The sequence below is a fragment of the Hippoglossus stenolepis genome, chromosome 6 (genome assembly GCF_022539355.2).
Source record: "Hippoglossus stenolepis isolate QCI-W04-F060 chromosome 6, HSTE1.2, whole genome shotgun sequence".
In the NCBI taxonomy this organism is placed as follows: Eukaryota; Metazoa; Chordata; class Actinopteri; order Pleuronectiformes; family Pleuronectidae; genus Hippoglossus; species Hippoglossus stenolepis.
The window spans coordinates 26,640,609-26,658,062 of record NC_061488.1 but is presented as its reverse complement, the minus strand read 5'-3'; the positions used below and the strand labels follow the sequence as shown (position 1 = coordinate 26,658,062).

The window sequence follows — 17,454 nt, the reverse complement described above, 5'->3', positions numbered from 1 at the left end:
GCTCCAAGATGACAGTAACACAACACATCCCAGAGTAGGCCTAGAGAAAATAAAACCTTACAGTATAAGTCTAAAAGTACATTTAAAAACAAAAGGCTATTAAAGGTAAAATAATAATAATATACAGTGGATACGGAGTAAATGCAGAACCGGTGCCTAATAGAAATAACAATATAAATTAAAAAAAAATAATAATAAAATAAAATGATACTAAGTGGCAGGGAATGATAATAGGAGTCAGTAACATGGAATATTGCATGTGAATTGAACATGATACCTAACCCTAACCCTAACCCTGAGTAATATAACACATGAATATAAATATTCTATATGAAAAACCCTAAGCCTAAGAGATATAATATTAGATATTATAAGATAGTCCCACTGGGCCACTTTCTGCTGTCCCACCTTGGAGTTTGTAAGGAGGAGAGATTGACTTACACCAATTAACCTAGAAGGATAAAGGGGAAGGAATAAGCCAATATTAAATTGGTAGATACTTAGAACAAAGTTACCCAGAATACATTCAAATTTACACTGATGCATCACAGGACACCAACGTAGGGATAGTGATAACATGGCAGTGTATGCAGTGAACTGTGAGCCATTAATAGATTCACTCCTTTCCAGACGGTGGCGCTAATGCATCGACAACTAGTTTGCCAACCGCGATTAAATATCAGAAGAAGAAGGAGCACCACCAGAAGAAGAGACCGAAGAAGAGATGAAGTGTTTTCTACGAACAGAGTTGGATAAGAAACCCATCGTGTTTGAAAGAGAAATAAAACACCTGCACTAATGTACCGCAGCATTCTGCTGTTAGCTAGCTCACTGGGTAGGTCCGAACAAAGCTAGCTAGCTAACATCCTGTCACTTAGCTTTACCCTTTGATTTGATCAGCGACCGAGGAGCGACTGGTTCAATTAAGAAGAAGTCAGAAGGTAAGATGTATTCAGTATCTGAAATGTGTAGTGCCTGCAGCACCTCCACGTCCTGCTCGCTCTAATCTAAATGATGACAAACCAGGTTCACACTGCTCCTGAGGCACACATGAACAGATTTGATAGACATTCATCAGTAGGCTACACTGTAGTAGTGTCTCCACTAGTCCCACTTTAAATCCTTCACAAGTTTACCCAGTTTTTACTGAACAAGGTCTCACTTAGAAACAGAGCATGGACAAAACCACGTGTTCTAATGTTTCGTCTGTCTCATTCCAAGGGTCCACCTCTAACAAATGATGGCTGGATATTAGAAATCGATTATCACTTGAAGTAAATGACATTCTGACCTTAAACATTTCCCATTTTCTGTTTTATTTTGATATCTAAATTCATCTACTTCTGGTATGGTTAACATGATAATCCTCATGGGTAAATATCATATTCTTTGTAGTAAATGGAGAGATTCCCAGCCCCAAAAGATTTTACATTATTTTGTTTATCACTTGAAACAATGCAGTGTGGTAAAGCAAAACGTTTTATTAGGAAATATGTAGATTCTTGTTCTTTTGATTCATGTCCCCCCTTTAGGAGATCGTGTGTTAAATAGTTGCTCCTCAAATTTGTGTGTCTGTTTGATTTTCATACTAAGTCTCACATTTGTCTAAATATCCCCCTTTTATATGTTTGAGCACTTTTATATTGTGTTTGTCTAAACAAATGTGTTTTGTGTATGTTTCAATAAATAATGGGTCTTCACTAGCTCTGATCTCTCTCCTCAACATGTTGCTTCAGCCTGCTGTGCTCAGACCAGTATCTACACTGGTGTCTGTCCCTGATGTTGGACTGTAGAACTAACATAGCTTTAAGATCTAACCCCACCCCACCTTTTCAGCAGGTATTGGAGTCACAATAGAATCCCACGTTTTTTCCCATGTGTTTTTAATTTTCCTCTTTTTATTTGACATGGTTCAGGCTCTGATGTAAACATACTGCTACTGGGGAAAACCCTTTATTTTGACTACCTCAACTTTTTATATGTTAAATAGATGCAGATTATTAATAACAAATTGATAACTTCAAATGCTCTGCTTTCATATCCTGTTGGTTGTGAAGGTCCACTGTCTGTCATGGCTTCAGAGGTCAGCATGCAGGAGATGAGTGAGGTGGTGATTGTCACCATACCAGAAAGTGTGATCGAGGACCTCCCCTCTGTGATGGAGGAGGATAAAGCAGTGCTGGTGACTGCACAGCTGAGCCCTCAGCCAGGGTAAGGTGCACACAGCGCACACACGGCACTTTGGCCGTCAGCAAAGATACACTGGACACAGTATGCTGAATTAATGAGGAGAATCACTGTGGTTCACTTTGCTAAACAGAAACGTAAAGACTGTCTGAATTGTCATTCCAGGGAGGAGGTCCTCACAGTAGCACCAGTGGAGGAAGAAGCTGAGGCCAGCACATCAGATGCACTGTCAAAGGAGGAGGCAGTCATTGGTAATGCGACCTGCAGGACTTTGTTACACCTTTTTTAGACATGAACTCTGGAAAATGTCCGCACAAGGGGATCTGGACTTAATCTGGAGTTAGTCTTTCACATATGAGGAACGCAGCAGGAGACTGTCCAGTAAAGCTGCTTTCCGACATGCACAGAACTCTGGAGATCCTCTAGAGATCCTCTGGACATTCTCCAGATGGGCTGTTTGTGTGAAGGCAAATGTCAAAGTGAGAGTCTCCGCCTTTCTGCGGACAGGACTTTCTCCTGCCAGCCCCCTAGTATAAAGCATCCAGAAAGTCAGAGTTTAGTCAGTGTATATCTCAAAGCAGCTCAAGTAAAATGTAGCAGACATGAGGCCTTGCAGTAGATTAGATTATAGCTACTGAAACTCACTCATCTTTGAGTCTTGTAATTCACTGCACTGTGGTGGTTATCAGTGATGTTCTGCTACTCTAGAGTTTTTGTGCAGTAAATGAAATAAACAAATTACTACAGGGATCTGTGGCTTCGGCCCAGGATGGTGGCCTGATCTCCGGTTCCTCATGTCCACATATCTAGAAGCTGAACCAAGCGGCTTGTGATAGACTGGTCAGACTACTACTTTACATGGATTCTTTCTACCATTGTTGTGTGAATGGGTTAATGAAAGGCCCATTGTAAAATGCTTTCTATATAAAAAAACTCTCAGACATTAATGACAACGCCGTATGTTTCAGGCAGTTTCTTCTGGTCTCATGATTTAAATCACATGATATTTTAAATGTTGTAAATAGTTTTGTATGAGCAGCTGAAAGAATTGACAATGTTTGTAAGAGGTTGTTTCTGTCTCTGGCTCTGCAGTGAAGTTAACTGAAGAGGTGGATGTGGAGGCTGATATCTTCTACCCAATCACCTGCGGAGATGCCAAAGCCACGCTGGTTTGGAAGAAGTTTGTCTGCCCAGGGATCAATGTGAAATGTGTCCAGGTAGAACAGAGCCTGTTTAAAATCACATTCCTCAGCACATTAAAGGTATAGATTCACAACTGTTTCACAAACGCAGCACAAACGGTTTCTTTTCCCTTTTTTATCAGTTCAACGAGCAGCTCATCAGCCCAAAGGAGTTTGTGTGTTTAGCAGGGAAATCCACTCTGAAGGATTGGAAGAGAGCCATCCGCCTCAACGGCACCATGCTCAGGTCTGGATCAACACGATAAGCTCACCATGAATTTGACTTGATATTATTGGATACAGCCTCCCCCTGCCTCCTTTACAGATGCAGCATTTATTCCACAAAATTTAAGTCTTGTTTAAAGTCTGGTTCAAAGAGAGGTTAATCATCAGTTTAAATCCAGGACTTCTCACTTGGACACTTTTTAAAGTGTTTCGAGGATTAGTAATATTTAAATGTCTTCTTCTGACTTGATCATTTCGCAGAATTATTGCAGGAATTTTGCTCCAGGGAACTGCTGTGGCTTAAAATGAACATTTATCATCACAGGTCTGTAAATATTAACGTCGCCAAAAGTCAATTACCTTTTTTTAACGGAAATCCGACATTTTCCTTGATTTCTCTGAAATTATTCATGGACCTTGATAAAAGGAAGTATGTCTGCATTGGACCAGATGGGTGGTGTTACAGGAGGCTCATCAAGGAGGATAGTGGTTTTAGATTTCAGGGCAAAGACAAAGAAAAATAAACAGGGTTATGTAGATGACTTATTTTGTGTGTCAATAGATCTGCCTCCAAAGTGTGATTCCAGTTAGGAGTGTTGTGATATACCAGTACTGACAATAACCATCATATTTAAAATAGAAATATGGATATCATGTTAGTAATACACATATGACAATACTGTCTGAATAATCAAGTACCTTTTGAAATAACTGCTTTCTTTCTGCTGGGATGCAGTTTCACACTCTAATATAGAAGGTCATAGTATTTTAGTATTTCATAGTATTTTGAGTTGTAATGAATTTGCTGAAAATGGAACAAAACACATATTAATTCAACAAAAATATTTTTTTTATTGCTCATTTATATTCTGTTGACACAATAATTGTATAATGGAAATCTGATGACATGACAGAGCTAACTCCAGGCCGTCCCTCTTGTCAGTGGTTGATGTGCAGTTAACAAATATGCCTCAGGATGGCACTGTTCCATCACACATGGTTGTCAGTAAACTCCAGCAGTGCAGCCAGTTGTTTTGTATAATCAATCAATCATATTTCATATCACAGGAAGATCATGGACTCAGGTGAACTGGACTTCTACCAGCATACAAAGGTCTGTTCCAACACCTGCCGCAGCACTAAGATAGACCTGGTGGGAACAAAAGTGTCCCTCAGCAGCGATCAATCAGCTGACCTGGTCTCTGCCACCCCCTCATCAGCTGACTGTAAGTTCTACAGCTCCACACTTCATACTACCCCAGGAGTCATTCTGATCTTAGTGCATATAGTATGTATAGATAGTATATATGTTGCCCCGGTGCATGCTGGGAGGCTTTCCAATAGACCTACATCTAAATTTATAGTCCTCTGAATTCTGATCACCACCTCAACACTACTCATTTAGCCTGATAGCAACATGTTAGCCTGGATTATTTAGGCTATGTTTGAAGAACAGGAGCAACACAGTTGCACACTCAGTCGCACACAACACACAGAGCGACGCACAGTCACGCACACACTGTCTCTCTCTCACACACACACACACACACAGTCACGCACACACTCACACAAAGGGTGAAAAGCTTCGGAAGCACTACAACTGTCCACACTGTAGTCCAGAATAAAAACACAGTGGTGTGATTGTAGTGATGTGGCACAGTGAGCGTTTCCTGTCTGTGTTGTAGTGAATGGAACACTAGCCTCGTTTCCTGAGGCGACAGAGGAAACGTCAGAGTGGGTCACAGCCATTGGAGGTGAGCAACCTTCACGACCATGAGGAATGAACTGAATGAGGGAAGTGTTTTTACTTGTTATGATGTAATACATTTGGGTGTGTGTGTGCGTTCAGAGGACTCTGTGGTGTTCTGGCGTGCTGTGAAGGAGGCAGGACTGCTGGAGGAGGTGGTGGAGGACTTTCAGAAGGAGCTGCAGGAGGTGCTGAAGGGGCTTCAGGAGAGAGTGTGTGACCCACCACTACAAGTCAAAGGTTAGGGATACCCACACACAAGTTAGGTTGGGTTTATGAAACATGACGCTCAAGTGATCCCTGTCTTTGATTTTTTTGTGGAGAAAGACAAAGACCTGCCTTTTGAAATCAACATTTTACAAACTCCACACACAACTCCTCGCCCTGAACATGTCAAACAGCCCAGTTCAGCTTGTGTAGTGGCAAACATTGTGAGTATGGGTTTGTTCTGTACCCCTTTAGCCCAATGTTATATTGTGTCACCACAATGTGAGGTGCAGGGCAGTCTGTCAGACTCGCAGCCTGGCTTCCAGAAAATAAATCCCAAAAAGTTGTCAGGTTCACTGTTTGTATTTAATTGCAAATAAACATAATAAGTAAACGACATTTTAAAGTCCAAAGTCAGATATTGAGATTAAAAGAGTCCAAATGTCTGCTGTGAAAAGTCTATTTTTCAACATCCCACAGAGAAACGGCCTGTCCTATCACATGCTGTATGAAAAGATATGTGCTGGATATGTTTGTAACGTCCGCCACAACATCAACACTGATCATCACATAATGACAGATACTTTTCTTAAATAAGAAATTCTTTCTTCATAGCTGCAAATTTATTCTGTTATTCACCCCCAAGACTCTGCTTGCTCTCCTCCTTCTCTTACACATGACACACGCACGCGCGCACGCACGCACGCGCACCAAATTAGTTTGGTTGTAATGTTCGGTAACTTGCAAAATAGTCTGGATCATAGATTGTGATCCCGCCTGAAGAAAAAATCGGGTTATGATATTTTTGCCATATCGCCCACCCCTAGCGTAAGGGATGGCAGTGGAGATAACAGATGTGTTAGAGTGATGTTAGTAGGTTGAAGAATACATGGATTTCTCTCTGTTGTTAATCTGATGGCGTCCGGTTCACATTCGTGAAATGGAGATGTTCCCTCCGCCTGACCCTCAAATACTGTTGTTGCTTCTTCAGATTAATGTACGGGACAATGACAGAAACTTTTTTCATGACTGGATATTCTGGTGCTACAGTGACACCTGGGAGTTTTTACAAAAGCCTGTTTAACAATGTCACTTATACAATTAAGTGAGTTCTACCACACAGTAATGTAATATGTTTTGCCTACAGGCCTTTATCACGAGACATTTTGTATTTTGTGATGAAATCAGTAGATTTGCCCTATAATATCTAACATGGCTGTATGCCATTGAACCTGAATTGTTGTTTGTTTTTTCAGATGCAGTTTTGCTCAACAATATCGTGCAGAACTTTGGGATGTTGGACCTGGTGAAGAAGGTTCTGGCCAGTCATAAGAGCCAGATGGACCGTTATAGAGAGCAGTACACTCGCAGCCTTGCTGGTCAGTAGGAGAATCCTCAGTGGAGTCCCCACTCTCAAAATAGTCATATTTTTACAGGCTTGACTCATTTATTCAGCTCTGCCCTCTAGCCTGTATGAAAGGGTAATAGAAATCATGGTATGTGTGTGTGTGCGCTTTCTTCTTCTGCAGCTCTGGAGCAGCAGTGTGATGAGCACAGGAAGCGAGCCAAGGAGCTGAAGAGTAAATCCCAGCACCTCAACAACGTCCTGATGACCCTCACCCCAGTCCCTTTAACCCCCCCACCCAAGCGTCCCCGGCTGACCCGCACCGTCTCCGGCCCAGCCAAGGTCAGCGCTACTCCTACCCAGATCACTCTGCCTTTCAACCAGCTTGCCGGCCTGCCACTGGGCAAGGTTCTGACCATGGCAGGAGCCCAAGCCGGCACCAACCTGGGTGGCTACACTCTGCTGACCTCCACGCTTTCTGGGTCAGAGCTGATGAACGACTCCTCTAACTTGACTGTGCTGTCCACGACGGCGGGTCAGGAGGGCAGCACCTGCGGCTCCGCGGCCTCCACGGCCTTCGTTAAGATGGTTGGCCCTCAGTTTCAGCTGGTGACGCTGCCAGCCACACTGCAGAGCCTGACCCCCTCACAGAGCATGGCCATCCAACAGCAGGTCAGCAGCATCAGTGTGTTGGACGCCACGGCAACCATTGACGATTCACAAGAGGAAGCCCAGGCTGAGGGTGATGACGAAGGTCAGCCAGAGCAGGTTAAAGAAGAAAATGTGGAGCAAGTGGTGGAACAGCAGTGAGACAAAGGACAGCTGTTCTCTCCCCTGTCTCCAACCCCCTTATTTCATCATTTGGATTGAATGTGCATTTCCTGTGATGTTTGAGGACCCAGTTTAGCTTTTACAGATCCTTGTGTGTTCATTTGTCATTTCACACAACTCATAAGCCTTCCTTTAAGATGCCCTTCACATTTCAAGATACTCACATTTCTGTTTGGCATCTGGTAGTGAGGTGGGTGTATGTTGATTGTGATTTTACTGTAAATAGGTTTTTGTACCTAATATATTTGATACAGTTGTATGAATTTGTTTCATGTAGGCTGTAAAAGGAGCATTCGTCAGTTTAATAAATGCTCAATTTCTGAGGAAAAAGTGTCCATTATTACATATCATAAATGTAAATGTTTTCATGAGTTTGTAGTGGAGGTGTAAACAGGGATAAACCAAGACAGGGACTTGTATCACTACACAACATTGTGTCTCTCAGAAAATCTTCAGGTCCAGTCATCAGCTTTTTTTCTGGACCTTCAGTTGTATCTTAATATCCTCATCACTAGCTGTTGCTCAGTTGTAATGAAAGTGTGTTTGCTGTAAACAAATGACTCAGGTTTCATCCGCTCACCCTGTCTTACTCACTGCTTGCACAGTGAACCTGTGGACTTTGGGTCAGTCAGACAAAGTAATCTTATTTTCTTTTACATGAACGGAGCGTTTGAGATCAAATTGGGGGCGAACGAGATTTGATTTGGCCACAAGGTGGCGCCGTACTGTTAATGTTGAGTGAGCAGAATAGTCAGACTTGAGCTGGTTGTCTGCAGATGTGTTCCGTGGCCCTCCCTCATGTAACTGCTCTGCTTTTGAATCAAGGTGAAAGAAGGAATCTGTCGCTCATCATCTCTTCATCACAATTTAGATGGATAGAGAAAGCAGCAAATGCTAATGTTAAGACAAAACATATTAGTTTAAATAATTCGAACGGTGACTGGTTGCTTGTATATGATTCCGTGGGCCAATGAAACCTTTTTTAACTCATTTAGTTGGACTTTTTTAAACTTCTAACTCAATGTTCGGTTATAAGAAATATTTATGTCAAATTATAAAATCTGTGAATCTGGCATCCCCTTATTTTCTTTCTTTATAGTTTTTATTGCTTTATAGCTGAAGTCGGTGAATACAACCATACCGTTAGCTGTAATAATGAGCCAAATGCACAATAAACGTGTATATGTATTTCCAGTGCACATGATGTAGCCTATGTGAATTACAGAGCGTGTTTAGGGGATCGTATAAAATACATCTCATCTGGTCGTGTCCAGGTTCTGAGCTGGTGAACAAGGTACAATAATACATGTGGTGAACTCTGAAGGCAGGCTGGCACTGAGGCTGAAATCAGTGGAACATTTCATGGTTTTAATAAACAAGCATCTTTTATTGAAAGAGACTATACTGCCGACAACACAGAGTATACACAGAAGGCAGCAGAGTAGGCTACAAGCATGGTAGGCAGGCATATGATACTCGTGGAGAGATGGTGGCGCTTCAGGTGAACCTGCACGAGTTCCTTCCAGTGTTAGTTAGATTTTTTTATAGGCTCAGATCATCGTAGGAGGAATAGGGCTCCTCCACTGAGCGCACAGAGATTTTGAAGTGGCGCCGCAGAAAGCCTCCGTAGCGCTTGTCCCACTTCAGGTTGTTTAACTTTGGTCGGATCCTCCTCATGAAGCCTCCGTAGCGCTTCTGCAGCTCCTCGGGCTCCTGGCTCTCCTGCTCCGCCGAGCTACTCCTCCTTGATTTGGGGCCGAATTTGCGTAAAAAGCCGCCGTAGCGTTTACTGTAAGTGCGCAGCAGCGTCGGGTCCTCCGGTGCGTCGTGCGCGTCTCGCTCCTCCAGCCTCTTCAACAGGTCCTCGTATTTCTGGGGCAGCGCGGCGGCCTTCATGATGTAGTTGTCGCGCACCGGCGAGCTGAAGATTTTGTTCTTGTTCTTGTCGATTCTCTTGATGAAGCCGCCGTAGCGTTTGACCAGCTCCGCCTGCTGCCTCTCCTCCTCCTCCGCGCCCTCATCCTGGAGGAAGTCCGCCAGCCCCGGCACCTGGACGCAGCTCTGCGCCTCACACTCCGCACTGCACGACTGCACGACACACACACACACACACACACACACACACACAGAAGAGTGTGAGACGTGAGATCATGCTCAGGTCAGATTTACTCTTTAAAACATAAGACCACAGCTCCACCTCGCACGTTATAGGCAAGACAAGGCAGTTTAATTTATAACGCATCTTATAGGTAGCTGTACAGGGATACAAAAAACAATAACATTAAAACAAAACAATTTAAAATCAGAAAGCACAGTTTTTCAAACAATTTTCTATCTTTGAGGCGCCATCTTCCATCTTTGTTCACTCAAACCTATTGTTACTCCTGTGATATTGTGTCTCACTTAGGATATTTATTTTCTCATTATTCATTCGGAATAATCAAAAGCACGATAATAAAATAAAGTAAAAGTAAAGTTCTTATATGACACTTACTTATAGCACTTTTTAGTTTGGCTTTCTTGAAGAAAATTGTACTTTCTTGATTCTTGTTGTTCTGGGTTTGTACCCTCATGGTTGAACGCACTTATTGTAAGTCGCTGGATAAAAGCGTCAGCTAAATGAAATGTAATGTAATGTTATAGAAAAATTTAGTTCTTTTCCTAATTTAGAATTTTCATGATCACTAAAATTGGAGGTCATCCCATCTGTAGAGGAGGCTTGTATAGAAAAGTAAAAAAGGCGCAGTAATGGCCTGAGGCGTAGGTCTTACCAGGCCGCTGCTGCTGCTGCTGCTGCTGCTGCTGCTGAAAGCTGCGTCGGGGCTGAGGACTTGCTGAACACATTTCTGACACAGTGAAGAGCAGTCTGAATGAATGGAGGGCGGCAAGCTCAGGATCAGCACCAGGACATACCACTCCATTCTTCAGCAGGTCCCTGACACACACACACACACACACACACACACACACACACACACACACAGAGAGAGAGAGACAGGAGTACATTAGGCTCAGAATCAGGTTTGTTTTTTTGGGTGATATATATCTCCAAATATTGATAAACAACTTCACTCAATGTCAATTACAATCAAATATTATTCATTTAGAGCGCTTTAAAAATACATAATGAGAACACTTTACTTGTATTGACCACGTCGACTTGTGCACTGTGCGTAATGGCGCACTGGTGCCAAGTCTTTCCATCATAACCTCTTGTTGAAGCACAGATGCAATACACGTGGTCTAAATGACAGTTTCACAAAGACAAGTCACAGTCAGTACCTCAGGAGTTGGAGATACTTCCAGGCGCGTTAAGACTCGCAGAGGCGCATCTACCTTCAAGTGCAAGCTCGCTGTCCGCTCTCCTGCGCTCTGCTGCGCGGCGCCGTCTTTTTATCGCCGGAGACTTGGCTGTGTCACCGCCGCGCATCAGAGCAGCTTCTATTAACGGACCAATGGGAGGGGAATAAAGTGCGTAAATAATCCCACCGCCTCCCCGCTCCTGGAGTTTTTAACAACGCCCACACAGAGACAGGAGACACAGCATCATCATCATCATCATCATCATCATCATCATCATCATCATCATCATCATCATCATCATCATCATCATCATCATCATCATCACCTTTGTAATTCCATCTCTGTAAATCACACAACAGTAGGACTGAAACAAACCATGACTAAAATGATTTGATGTAGAGATGAATGGAAAACACTGATCCACAAATACTTACTGTAAGTCTAATTAGTCTGGGTAAAAATAAAAACAGTGACTGACTCTAGCAGCCAAACCAAAGCAGAAACCTGACACAGCAGGAGGGATCCAAAAATTAACCAAAGTCCAAACAGCAAGTGAATCTAGACCATGATCTTACCCAATATTAACATTTGATAAGTGGCTTACATGTTAGAAAACAACTTTTGATTTCCATGTCCAGTAGTTACAGAGCAGCTTTAAGGAGTGGTGTTCACTGGATGATGGTAAAACCCAGTCTCTCTTTTAGCTCTGTACAGTATCTAAGTCTTAAGATGCTCCGTTTGTTCACCTGCTACTCTTTAACTGTGTCCGTCAGAGCTTCTGTCTGAAAACAAGTGGACCAGACTGAACCAAAACAGTAACGAGCTGAAAGAAGCCAAAAGGCTCCACGGAACATACGGAAGTGGTGATGGTGCCAACTCTGTAGTGTTGGGAAAACCAGTCATGACAGTTTGCTCTTGGTGCTACAATCTACACTGTATTGGAAGTAGCAACATACTTTTATTCAAAGAAAGGGGCTCGGAAAACCCAATGAAAGGCCTGCTGGACCCTTGTCACATAGACTCTTCATCAAGGAGAGCTGTTAATACTTTGTTTACTTCATGTGTAGTTTATTAATAACTCCATTTGTATTGAATCAGTTAGGGTTGATAGTACAAATAAAGTACAGTATCAGGGGTATTTGAAAATGTTTGAAAAATAATATATAGCTTACTATGAGTCATATTCACCCAGTGACAGTGTATCACTCACACATCCTATCTACACATCAAGTTCAGTGTCTTGCACAAGGGCATGTAGGCAAGGGAAATGAAGGGATGGAATCGCCAACCCTCTAATTAGTGGATGACCCATCCTGTACTACAGCCAAGTTATTTGTGAAATAAATAACTTGTAACAGGACCCCCTGTTATCAGAGATTTCCACAGTACAGATGTCTGGTTGGTACTTGCTCTGCACCACTACATTTTGTATTTGTTGTAAATAGAGGTCGTTAATGTTTTTTATGTTTGTTATTCTGTTTCTGTTCAGAGAGTGAAACTGGAACGTGCATCACATATCTGTCATTGTGTAATAATAATGATAATAAACTTTATTTGTATAGCCCCTTTTATACTACATCTTTTGCACACATTAAGTGCTTCACATAAAAATAGACAACAAATATTTGAAATCATTACAAGATGGAACTCACAGTTGAAGTGCACTAAAGCCTTGAGACAGAAAAAGCATAGCAGTGATTGGTGGCTCCCATAATGTGATATTTTAATCAGCCAGTAAAACCGTAAACTGCGGTATCAAAACCTACTGCCCAACCCTAGAATCAGCTGATGGGGAGATGTGGTTACAAAATCTGAGCAGGTAGTGGATCAACAGTTCAATCGTTAGAAACAAAAAATAGCCTACAGACACTGACAGTTTCTTTATATATATGTTACATATGGGTGGAATATGTCCACACCTCCCCCACCTCTTAGCAAATCAACAGACACCCACTCTGTGTCGTCGTTACATTAATGAGGTTTGTGTGGTCGGTGAATACCTTGAGGTTGCAACATGTATGAGATAAACAGCAAAGCCAGTGCTCTGTGTTGCAGAGTAGGACCCAATGAAATGATCGGCACATTACAATTCAGCCTCATCCCATTTCAAGGTTGAAGCCTTTTAAGCACATCTGCAGACCAATGCTATACTTTGAGTCTGTTTGAGGCGTTTGTAACACACTCGTACTGTCCTCACATGCAGTCTGCGGACATCTTATTCCAAAATCATTTGAATTAGTTGTTGATTTGCAGATGTGCCACTACACTCGGTGGAAGCTGATGATATTTGATTCTATTTGCACATTTAATTTTAGATACATGTTTTTTAAATGAATCACTTAAAGATAAAAACAAATCTCTGTAACTACCATGACAACAGTGTTTCATCACTTACTGCACTGTCACAGTGTCACAGTATATTCCTATGCTCCGTAGAAGGTGCTGCTCTGCAACACCCAGGGTGCTGACACCTTCTAAAATTATCACACAGCTCATGTCACAGTTCTCAGACAAAGGACCGCTTTTTGTTATCAAGTTATTATTATCAAGCGCATTTGAAAAAAGAAAAGAAAAATAGGGGGAAAAAAAGGATACAAAATATATCAGTACCCACAGTGGGCCTTTTTAAACAATTTTTCGAAAATTACAAAATGCAATGGCAGACTATCTACACAGAAATAAATGAGAGTGAGTTGGGTATACATGTGTTTTACAGAGGCAGAGCCACTTTCCCACTTTAAGTGTCAAGGAAAATTGACACTTAAAGCTTATAGGTAGGGCTGGCTCGTGAGCTGCTCCGGAGATCATGATAGAGGAGGTATGTGTGAGAATGCACAAATGTCCAAGTAAGAGCCTCTGGAGTTTCTGCGGAATTTCCCGCCTGGCCCCCTTGTATAAAGTCAGCAGAAACTCTGAAGGAGTTGATGTGAGAGATCCTCTGCAAGATTCACCACGAGTGAATGGTTCTCACGCTGAAAATGCACTGCCATACACAGAAGATACTGACAAAGATGTCAAGAGAGCTTTAGTGAGACGGTCAGACGCCTGCTGTGCTGGTAACAAACACACGTGACCTTCACAGCAGAATTTATTCATTACATCCTGCATCTTCCTGTGAATGCGTCTGAGCAATGAATTTCCTGCTGCGTTGTGCATGTGTAAACGGAAACCTCAGGAGAATGTCCAGACCCAATTCTCCAGAGTTCTTCATGTCTTAAAACAGCTCAGGTGTCTACCACTGGGTCATTGGGGTTCTCTCAGGGAACGCCATATTTTTCCCATGTTGTGTTATGCAAAGCGACAACCAGGTTACAGAGGAAGTACCGGGAACCTGACACTAAGGTTTCCCATGACCTCGAATGGAATGAAGGATGATGATCTGTTTTTAATGTTGATGTCATCCTATAGAGATTGGTTGACTGGGACGACTTAATGTTCAGTCAGGGTAAAATCATATAATTAATTATTTTCTGCCAAGTAACTAGCTTAATGATGACAATCACTAATTATAGGCTAATTATCAAGTATCTAAGAAAATAATATAATAAAGACAAACAAACAAAAAACAAACAAGAAAAAAACAAAGAGAAATAAAAGGAAAGCAGAGAAGGAAAAGGGAAAAAAGAACGGAACAGACACATGTATGCAAGTGGAAATGTGAATATATACATGAATGAACAGAACAAAATACCACACCCATCCTGTAAAGCCCCATGACCATATACAATCCAAAACAGATTACACTTATTTTTACTTCTTTTAATTAGTTTTTGTCTATACCTATCTATATCCCTACCTATGTCTATGTACTAGCACTAACTGGTGAATAATTGTATTTGTATTCATCTCATTTAAATCACATAGCATGCAAACTCTCTCCTCCTCTGAGACATATTATTATGTGGCTAATGGTAGTGTAAATTGCCAGATTGTGATTGTGCACAAAGGGATCACTGACTCCCAGATTGTAAGATCTTGTTGTATTGTTTCATTATCTGGTTTCCTGTTTTATTTTGTGTTTTCACTTTCTCTGTTCACTCTTTCAGTTCCTGCCCTTGTGTGTTGTCCCCACCTACCTACCTGTCCCTGCTGCTCCCACCTGTCCAGCCTGTTTCATTTCATTCATTTATATATTTATAAGGAGATCAACATTTCTATAATGTGCCAGTGTTAGACAGCTGGCTAACCTGCTCGTCCTTTGCTTGTATCTCATTGCGTAGCATTGCTTTCCGGTCTTTTCCTTGTTTTTCCCCTCAGAGTTTGCTACTGTGCTTTTTTAGAATGATTACTCCTGTAGGACCTGGACATTTTTGAGTTATAACATTGGAATATTTGAATTTTACACCACCTGTGAGTTTCTGGGCTTTATCTTGTTTTGTTGTTACAGTCCAACCTGGTTCTGACTGACTGACCATGGGACTGTTTGATCAGATCTCCAGTCAGCTCCCCAGTCGTGAGGGAAAGCCACAATATTACCACAAGCAGTTGTTATTAATGATACTGGTTTGTGGTTTCTAGGAGCTTCATGTTGTACAGGACACTTTCCAGAATAACATGACTAAATAGCCCCCCCTACGATCACTTCCCAGACCCAGAAAGTGATTGCCAGCCTCAACGCACTATGCCATCATTTTCACATCATACCCTGGTATTGAAGAAGATCCCACATGTTGAATTCACCTATCATTGTCTTCCCTAGTGCTCCGATTCTCCCTCAGACTTCTCTGACTGGTGTTCCCCCTGTGTATCTGGATCAAGAAGTGATTAACAAGACTTGTGCTATATCACTGCCTCTACATCAACCATATTATTGTGCCATTGGTTGGATCCCAGGTTCCTGCTTCACCTATCAAAGTCCATCCCTACTCCCTTTCTGAAGCAATAAATGATTCAGTACATCCAGAACTCCCTGCATAGTCAATCTTGACCTCAATGATGTAGAGTACACCCTTCCACTCATATCTACTACCTTTGAACTGATGCTCTCCTCTCACAATATTCTCACCATTTTGTTCACCTCAGGGAGGGTGATAAAGGAAAATGGCGTTCATGTGGCCACTAGATAATCTTTTGGTATAGGGAAGCATGTTGTGTGACATGTTGTATGCTTTTGGTTTTGTCTACCTGGATGAACCATGTGCAGTGTGTCCAACAGGTTCTCCAGTGAATCCATTTTTTTTCCAGTGGCAGGATTTGCAGTGGGTTGCGAGCATTTGTCCCTGCTCAATCTCCTCAAATTGCATTCATGGTGGCATTCTCTGGAAGAAGATAACGGAGCTTCATCCCTAACTCCCTCTGGTTTCATCCATTCTGTTGTCATACTAAGATAACCCTATTCTCAAATTTTCATTGACTTTAACTCCAAGATGGTCCTGTTCCCCTGCCCAACTCCCTCATAAGGAGACGGCAGAAGTGATGTTCTCCCATAAGACGTCATATTAAACCAGGGGCCCTCCTCTCATTTGTGGGCGGATAACAGTAAGGTGTCCACTCCAGATATCAGTTAGGGCTACAACCAAGTTTTGGAGATGGCCCTCCAAAATGTAGTTGTGAGATTTAAAATCCTCCAGTAGATCTTGAGAGTTTACAAAAATCCTGGCAAGGCGAGGTAAATGCTAGTGTTTTATTAAAAACATCTTAAAAATTTAATTTCAGTTAAAGGTCCAGTGTGTAAGATTTAGATGAAAGGGATCTATTGGCAGAAATTGAATATAAAATAATCCTAGTGTTGTTTTCACTAGTGTGTTTCATCTAAATTGTATGAATTGTTGTTTTCTTAACCCAAGAATGGGCCTTTTATATTTGAATTCTTCATATTTACATCTCGAGCTGGTCCTCTCTACGGAGGCCATGTTTTTTACAGTAGCCCAGACTGGACAAACTAAACACCTTATGAGTTTTTATGACAACTGAAGGCTACCACAAGTTCTCCTTCATGTTTGGAAGGACATACGGTGGCCCTGAGAGCTCAACGCACTGCAATTGAAGAAAACACATGCAAGTGGACAAAACACAAGCAAAGTAAGAAAACATCTTCATCAATTTCACAACACAACACAACACATTACAGAAACGCGCTGCAAATAAAGAAATGCGCAGCAAATACAGAAACGCGCAGCAAATACAGAAAACGACAACGGAAGAGGACAGCTAAAAGTGACGGACACTGCTGCCACAGGAGACACAAAAAATGTTCGCGAACGGTGAACTTAACGAATCAGTTTTCATATGATTAACGTGAACGTAACGATGAACTTGAGTGAACGTCACGTTCATTTTTAAAATCATCATCGTATCAGGCCATCATGAAATACCAGAAACGGGCCAGTGTGTGGCCCCGGGGCTCCGCCCCCACTCACTCACTCGGAGAGACGCACAGTGAGATCAGAGCTCGGAAGAGGGGCAAAATTGCTCTTTTGATAGTAAAG

At 42.0% G+C, this 17,454-nt stretch overlaps 2 protein-coding genes across 3 annotated transcripts; one reads left to right on the top strand and one right to left on the bottom strand.

Annotated features, from left to right (window-relative positions):
* The first annotated feature begins 634 nt into the window (after positions 1 to 634).
* On the top strand, positions 635 to 8,053 carry gmeb2 (glucocorticoid modulatory element binding protein 2). Of its 2 annotated transcripts, XM_035160231.2 has the most exons (11): positions 635 to 941; positions 1,737 to 1,839; positions 2,058 to 2,211; positions 2,353 to 2,438; positions 3,280 to 3,404; positions 3,512 to 3,615; positions 4,662 to 4,819; positions 5,279 to 5,347; positions 5,443 to 5,580; positions 6,804 to 6,926; positions 7,077 to 8,053. In XM_035160231.2, the coding sequence occupies exons 3-11, from the start codon at positions 2,072 to 2,074 to the stop codon at positions 7,700 to 7,702; spliced, it is 1,569 nt and encodes a 522-aa protein (XP_035016122.2). In that variant the 5' UTR covers positions 635 to 941; positions 1,737 to 1,839; positions 2,058 to 2,071; the 3' UTR covers positions 7,703 to 8,053. The 2 variants fall into 2 exon arrangements, with proteins under 2 accessions (XP_035016122.2, XP_035016121.2); XM_035160230.2 differs by lacking the exon at positions 1,737 to 1,839.
* A 1,055-nt stretch (positions 8,054 to 9,108) lies between these two features.
* On the bottom strand, positions 9,109 to 11,130 carry pdyn (prodynorphin). The gene is made up of 3 exons (XM_035159631.2): positions 11,006 to 11,130; positions 10,495 to 10,658; positions 9,109 to 9,811 (listed from the first exon to the last, which is right to left on the bottom strand). Exons 2-3 carry the CDS (start codon positions 10,642 to 10,644, stop codon positions 9,266 to 9,268), a joined length of 696 nt encoding a protein of 231 aa, XP_035015522.2. The 5' UTR covers positions 10,645 to 10,658; positions 11,006 to 11,130; the 3' UTR covers positions 9,109 to 9,265.
* Positions 11,131 to 17,454: the final 6,324 nt, after the last annotated feature.